This window comes from Kryptolebias marmoratus, linkage group LG1 (assembly GCF_001649575.2).
Source record: "Kryptolebias marmoratus isolate JLee-2015 linkage group LG1, ASM164957v2, whole genome shotgun sequence".
In the NCBI taxonomy this organism is placed as follows: Eukaryota; Metazoa; Chordata; class Actinopteri; order Cyprinodontiformes; family Rivulidae; genus Kryptolebias; species Kryptolebias marmoratus.
The window spans coordinates 11,170,024-11,177,959 of NC_051430.1; the positions used below are offsets into that span (position 1 = coordinate 11,170,024).

The window sequence follows — 7,936 nt, forward strand, 5'->3', positions numbered from 1 at the left end:
TTTCATGATACAAACGTAAGTCTGGGAGGTCTCTGTAGACCCCCACAGATGGGGCTTCCTTCCTCTGACGTTGCGAACGCCCCAAAGAGGCGAAGAGTCGTAGGATTTATGTAGCAGTCAGCTCACAGCCCAAATGTGGCGGATGAAACACGGGCTGCAGCCTGATACCTGAAAGATAAAACGTGATAAAAATAATGCAGCAATGCTTTGACATGCTGCATTTACAGGGGGTCTGTGTCCCACTGATGCTCCAACATGCACACGCGTTCACAGAGCCTCTCTAACTGTTTGCCAGGTAGGTGGGAGTGTGGTTTACTGTGTCTTTTGTGAGGAGCTTCATCGCTATCATTGCTGCTTTTTTAATCCAATAGGAAAGCATTTACAGTACTGCTGTCTCCTTGAGCGGTGAAATGTGTGTGCAGAGCAAAGCCAAATTTATTAGAGTATAATGTCTGACAATTAAACTGAGTGCTCCTTTGGGCTGTTTTTTATCTGTCGCAAGTGAGGGTAACAGAAGGTACAGGAGACAGTGAGATTATTATCTCAGTGGGATTAAACATGATATTGAACAGCTCTAAAATAGTTTAAATCATATTTATTTGATAGTTTCCAGTTTGTTCATGTTAAAACTTCATCATACCCCAGAGTTACTCATGGTCTGTGTTCAATGCTTGGACCAGTGCTCTGAACTTTATGGATACTCCTGTTAGGAAAAGCTATGAGACAGCGTGGGATAAATTCCTGTTGTGATGCTGATGATAGTCCACTATATTTATCCATGTATCCCGATGAATCTAATCAGTTACTTAAATTGCAAACATGTCTTAAAGACACGAAAACCTGGATGACTCCTAATTTTCTGCTTTTAAACTCACACAAGACAGCGGTTGTAGGTTTTAGGCCTAAGCATCTTAGGGACAAACCTTGCAGCCTTTCACTTCCTCTGGTTGGCATTAATTTGGCTTCCAGGTCTAATGTAAAGAACCTTGGTGTTATTTTTGATCAACATATGTCATTTAACCCCCACATTAAAAATGTTACCAGAACTGCTTTCCTCCACCTGTACAATTTTACTAAAAACAAGAAACATCTCATCCCAAAATGATTTTTTTTAAATTATATATATATATATATATATATATATATATATATATAACTTCTAGGCTGGACTATTGTAAATCTTTATTATCTGAATGTCCAAAACACTTTCTGCAAAGTCTTCAGTTGAACCAAAATACTTCTGCTAGAATTCTAACGAGAGTTTTATGGACAGATTATGTTTCTCTAATTTTATCTTCTCTCTTTTATCTTCTCTCCGATGGGTTCTTGTAAAACTCAAAATATAATTTAAAAGCTTGCTTCTATAACATGCAAAGCTCTGAACAGCCAAGATCCATTTTATATTAAAGATCTTATTGTTCCATTTTTTTCTTAATATCTTTTTGCTCTCAGACTGCAGGTTTACTTGTGGTTCCTAGAGTTTCTAAAGTAGAACGGGAGGCAGAGCTCTCAGCTATCAGCTCCTCTCTTGTAGAACCAACTTCCAGTTTCTGTCTGTGAGGCTGACACTCTGTCTACTTTTAAGACTAGACTTAAAACTTTATTTTCTGATAAATCCTATAGTTATTGTTGCTTTGGGTGTCCTGAGCTCTCCCTTTGTTATGCTGCTATAGGCTTAGACTGCTGGAGGAAAAATTGGCCACATTTCCTCCCTCTGCTGCTGTTTTTTTTTCTCTGTACTTCACTTTTATACATGTAACCATTGCATGTAACTATTAATCTGTGTTTTCTTTGTTTTTCTTCCCATAAAAAGTACACCTGGTCCAGTCCTTCTGCATTTGTCTGTGTCTCTTTCCTGTCCTCTCTAACTCCAGCCAATCAAGGCAGATGGCCACCCAGCCTAAGCCTGGTTCTGCTGGAGGTTTCCTGTTAAAAGAGAGTTTTTCCTTCCCACTGTCGCCAGCGTGCTGCTCAGGATGGGAGACTGAGGTGAGGTGAAGATTCAACACAATCTGCTGGCTCTGTTTTGGACTGAACTAGACTTGCGTATTTTCCTTTACTTTTTAATAACGTCAGAGGAGTGTTTTACTTTAAATGTTAAAGACAAGAACAACAGTGAAAACATTTTGTATGTCCTTTGTGGGGTTCAATTATGGAACATACTTAAGGTTGCATTACAAGAATGTCTAAACATTTTCCAGTTTAAAAAAACCTAGGCTAACAATGTTCAAAAAGTTTTGATATGAAGAAAAGTCTGATATGATTAACCATAATTAACTAATTATGAAATAAATATTTGTCTTTAGATAGTTTAAGAGAATGTGAGCATGTCTAAATGGGAATGTGAGTAAATGTAAATTATTTATTTATGCATTTATGCAGATGTGTATGTGTGCTTATAAGCAGATAGTTCTGCACGTATTTTTTCTTGCATATTGCCAAATATAGCTGTTGACGAACAGTAAATATCTGAATGGACAAGGGTAGGATCGCATAAGTTTATACTTCTTCCTACTCACTTTCGGACACTGGAATACTGTTATTGAAATAATGTTCATTTTGTGTGTCATTGACTGAATTATTATATATAAAAATATACACTACATTAATGGTATATACATTTTTTACCTGTTTTATTTTTTAAAGTTTGAAATAAACTGATCAAATATTCAATCAAATAGTAGCCTGAGATGACTTTTGTTGTTTATTGATGCTGTATAAATAAACTGAATTGAACCGAAACAAAGGAAGAGAAGAGTGCCCCGGTGTTGTTTTCATATAACATTTACCACATGTTGCAAAAATGAAATTATGTGCTTCTCTTCATGTAATAAGATGATGTAGTATTTCAAAGGGCTCTTCAAACATAGGCTTCCCCTTCACGCTCGCTAATGTGTGTGTGTTCATCTGAGTCAGTGGGTAGTAAAGACAGATGGTCAGGCTGTATGTGCTTTGGGTTCTCTTAAGTGATTGAAACTGTCTCTCTGCAAATGCCTCAGAGGCGCCCCTGATTCTCCCACCTCGCCTCTGAATAATAAACGCTCTGTCCTCTGTCAAGGTTTAGTGCAGTGAGATACGTCTCTGCCTCTCTGCTCTCTCAGCCCAGATCCTCCTCATCCTCTCCTTCCTCTCCTAATGAAATAATGACATTGCTTTCTTTCTTTCTTTTTTTTTTTCTCTCCCCCCTCCTTCTACTTTCCATCTTGCTGCTCCGCCTGAATCGACACTTGGCCGGATCCTGTGGTGCAGCAGAAGCTGAGTCATAAAGGTTTCAGTGCCCTGATTTATGGACAGTGATGTGGATGGGGCGGGGGTGGGTGACGGAGAGGGGAAAAGCACTGGCGTCAGCTTGCTGATCACAAAGACACATGTCAGGACAGAGCCAATCTGCTGACTTCAGATAAAGACAAAATAAAATGCTTCTGTAACTCACCTCTTACACTAATTTCTGATTCTCTAAAACAAAATAAATCAGCGAGGGTGCCAAGTTAAAATTCTGAAGCTAATACGCTAGTGTTGTTTTTGTTTCATAAATTTTGATTGACTTGCTGACTGTGCATGCAGCGTTCCCTTCCTGTCAGCGGTACATCACTGTGGAAACAACCAAAGGTCTGTGCCTGCCACACTTTTCCATTAACCTCCATTAACTCTCTGCTGAGAAAGAAGCATGTTGTTTTAAACTCTGAATACAAGGCTCCAGGCTGGAAAGCATGCAAAATCATTTATTTCTGGTTCTGCATTTTGTGTCTGTGTGTGTGTATGTGGTAAAAAATGATTTGATTTGACTCTTCATTGCAGCTGCTGGTTTATATGAGCACAAATGAAAAAGCCCGGGGCCAGCTTTAGGTTGACAAGGCTTCAAGGCTTTATTGTAGTTCAATGCAGCACACGATGAGACTTAAAGCACTCAGTGGGGACTTGAAGGCATTTCAAACTGCATATATTGCACATAAAGACAGTTGTGTAAGCACAATTTGGTGACAGGAAAAGCACCTGCAAACAGATCGCCACAAAGCAGGATTCTCCTGCCATCTCCTGTTTTTTAATCTCTGCTATTCTTTGCTCTCAGTGCGCACAGTCTGGCATACATGCTATTAGTTGTTCAAGGGGATCATACATTTACCAACATTTCTCAGTTCAAGAGTGTTTTTTATTTGGTTTTAATGAGGCATTTCTGCATATTGAGCAGCAAGGAACTTTCACAAGTTCATTTAAACTTTTTTATCAACTGTTTTCCCAGTTTTCTCGTCTTCTTTCTCAGTTTCTTCCTCCTCCTTTACACCCTCTTTGCCATCCTCTTCCTTTTGGTCAGCATCTTCTTCTTCTTGAGGCTGACTGCCCTCCTCTTCTCCTTCTTCCTCATCTTCTTTGTCTCCCTCCTCTGCTTGAACTGCTTCATCTGCAAAAAAGAAACAAATGTTGGAAAGAGTTCCTTTATTAAACATCACTAAAGCAAATTGACAAAACTAACCTTCTCCATTTGCTTCCTCTTCTTGTTTATCCTCTGTCTCTTCCTCTTCCTCCCCCTCTTCTCCCTGCTCCTCATCTCCCCCCTCCTCTTCCTCCTCTTCCTCCTCTTTCTCCTCCGCCATCTCCTCCTCTTCCTCCTCTTTCTCTTCCTCCTCCTCCACCTGTTCTACCTCCTCCTCCTCCTCTTCCTCCTGAGGAGGTCTGGCCTCGGCCTGCTGTGCTTGGCTTGCAGATATTGCGTCCTCTGTGGAAAGTGATGATGAATAGAGGCGGGAGCTCAGCAGGTACGGAGCTGCAGAGCTCAGCTGAGACTGCATGGAGACCTGGACTCTCCCGTAGGACGGAGCACTGCTCATGGCATGGGAGTAAACGGTGAAAGGGACCTGTCTTTCCACACTCAAACGGTCCTCCTCTCCTTCCAGAAGCTTCCTAATAGAAGGAGACACACATTGAGACACATGAAACCCACAGTTACAGCTTTTGTACGTAAAACACTGGAATAATTGCAACAAAATAAACACCTGTATGCTGCAATTTCGATATCCAGCGCCATTTTTACATTCAAGAGGTCCTGATAATCCTTTAAGTAGCGAGCCATGTCGTTCTTGTTGGCCCTCAATTCTTCCTCCAGGTTACTTATTGCGTCCTGAATAAAGGGAAACACAAAAGTGCCACATTTTCTTTAAAGAGTACATCAAATCTTTAATCTCAGTAACAGTTTAACACATTCAGTCAGACTTACATCAATTGCAAAACTCATTCACTCATTGTTTTTAGGGATGGTTGAATTTTGTTTCTCTGTGTTGGTGTCCTTATGTTGATTACCTGCAGTGCAGAGATCTCATCGCTCTGTTTCTCCTCTACTTCCTGCAGCTGGTTTTCCAGAGCTTGGATCATCTCACGGCTGGCATCAATCTCCAGCGTTCTGGCTTTCAGCAGACGGCGATACTCTCCAGCTTCATCTTTGGCGCTTCGTGCACTCTCCGTGTTGCGAGTCGAGCCTACCGTCATCACACTCATCTTGTTGCAGAACCATTCTTCAGCTGCTTGAAGGTTGCGGTGAGCCAGCTTCTCATACTGCCCTCGAATGTCTCGAAGAGCAGAGGATAGGTCCGGTTTGGAGACCTCCATCCCCACCGACACCTCTACACTGTACTGCACTTGGGCCTGCAACTCTGCTATCTCGCTCTCGCAGAGGCGCTTCAGGAAGGCCAGCTCATCCAGCAGGGTCTCAACTCTTTTGTCGAGTTCGACCTGGTCCAGGGCAGCATTGTCTGCTCCCTTTCGAGCATCCATGAGCCGTCCCTCTGCTTCTTCTCTGCCAAGAACCTCATCCTCGTAGCGCTTTTGCAGGTTCTTCAGCACATCTTCCATCTCAACCCTGTGGTCCTGGGCTGCCTGCTTCTCGTGGCGGGCCTCCTCAACAGCAGCATGGAGCTGGCGGATCTCATGCTCATACAGAGCCCGAAGATTCGAAGGCTCGGTCTGCTTCTGCCTGAGCAGCAGCAGCTCAGTCTCCAGCAACTTGTTCTGCTGCTCCAATTCATGAACCCTCTCAATGAAGCTTGCAAAGCGATCGTTCAGGTCCTGGAGCTCAGCCTTCTCCTGCGTCCTTAAGACTTTGAACTCAGAGCTTACTTGGACTGCTTGGTCAAGGCGGAGCTCAGGGGCAGCTGCAGCGGGAAGTACGGTGGAGTAGCTCGAAGCAGCTCGGGTGGATGTAGGATAACTCCTGCGTGAGGACACGTAGGAAGTTACTGGGGCAGAGTGGGTGGAGTAGGCAGACCTAGATCCAATTCCTCCTCCTGCTCCATATCCTGCACTGCGCACTACTCTCCTCTTGTAAGTGGAAGGCAGGTAGGGGTCAAAGCCTGTCGAAGCCATGACTTGAGAGATGAGCTGCTTTGTTTCAGGGAATGTAGCTGGGTTGACTGCACAGGGAATCTGCATTACACAGGCTTTTATACAGCCCGTAATGACTGTGACGTAAGCCTTTTTTTTTTTTTTTTGCTACCATGCTGACAGAAAGAATTGATTACGGTCCTGCCAGCCAGTCGGTCATAGCCAAGGAAGAATTGGGGAGGGAGTGGATGAAGGTTGGGGCGGAGGAAGCGGGGGATAAGCAATGAAAGAGCAAAAAGGGGCTGCAACAGACAGGGTCACTGAGGACGAGACAGTATACTATTACACCTAAAGCTGCAGCAGAAGATACAGTTTGGCACCAGAAATGCTAACAAAGACAAAGCCTGATTGTATCGACTTGTAATAGCTGCATGATAAAGGGATGAAGGAAATCACATGCTTTTTAGGATGATACAGCTTTGCACCATTTTGTATTTGCCACCTCAACTATAAAGAACAGTATAAAAATACTATCAAGATATAGAGACAGTTTTACAATGTGTCAGAGTAAATCAATGCAAAAAATCATCAAACAATTTAATCAAATAAAAGAGTAATACTTTTAATTTCAGGGGAATTTCATTGAGGATTAGAGATGGAAGTTCTCCCTCTACTGGTTATCTCTTTAAAATGCAGGTAAACAGGATGATAAACCTAATTTTCTGACACTATTACATTTAATTGTTTAATAATAGAACCTCAACATAATCAAAAGGTTTAATTAAGATCAGTCCCGATAGTAAAAACAACATGATAGAAATTAGCCTGATGTGTTCAATATATTATTTTCCCTCCCCCACAGTTGCATCCTGTAGAGCTAGAAATAAATAATTATTTTATTTACATATCATATATTTGGTCTGAACAGTATAGACTAAAATTCAACTGTTGAATGTCAGTACTAATGTCCATCCATCCATCCATCCATCCATTCTCTTCCGCTTATCCGGGGTCGGGTGGCGGGGGTAGCAGCCTAAGCAGAGAGACCCATGCTCCATTCTCAGAACAGTACTAATGTTTAGAGTCCATTTTTTGTGTTGAGTTAAATATTTATTAGTTACTCCGAATGCTGCTGTTTATTGAGGTTTTCATATTTTTACTTTGTTTATGTTTTTTATGCACTTTGTCTTCATATGAAATGTCAGATTTTGTGTTTTCTTCCAAGAATCTTAGTGACACAGCCTTCCTAAGCACCATATTTTATAAATATGGAATATAAAAGTTGCTTAAATGAACAGGTTTGATCAAAAAACAGTTTTCCAACATAAACACAATTAAAGGTATACTGTAAAAGACAAAAGCTTAGTTCAAAAATTTGTTTCAGAAAAACCCACATCTATTTAAACTGTTTATTTCTGAGTATCATTTGGATAGCTTTTCTCTCAAGGGTTTGCAATCTGTGGTTCTGGGGCCATATGTGGCTTTTTGGTTCCTCTGTGGCAGATCTTTGTAGCTTAGACAAAAAAAACAACATGCAAATAAAAAATTATTTTTAAAACAACACTAGGTCATTTTAGCTAATCCCTTGTCCAGATTTATGCAGTATAAATGAAACCTTTAAGAA

At 41.3% G+C, this 7,936-nt stretch overlaps 1 protein-coding gene across 1 annotated transcript; it reads right to left on the reverse strand.

Moving 5' to 3' along the window:
- Nucleotides 1-3,851: 3,851 nt before the first annotated feature.
- On the reverse strand, nucleotides 3,852-6,420 carry neflb (neurofilament, light polypeptide b). Its single transcript, XM_017414533.2, has 4 exons — nucleotides 5,296-6,420; nucleotides 4,992-5,116; nucleotides 4,472-4,899; nucleotides 3,852-4,399 (listed from the first exon to the last, which is right to left on the reverse strand). The coding sequence occupies exons 1-4, from the start codon at nucleotides 6,418-6,420 to the stop codon at nucleotides 4,212-4,214; spliced, it is 1,866 nt and encodes a 621-aa protein (XP_017270022.1). The 3' UTR covers nucleotides 3,852-4,211.
- Between the last annotated feature and the right edge of the window lie 1,516 nt (nucleotides 6,421-7,936).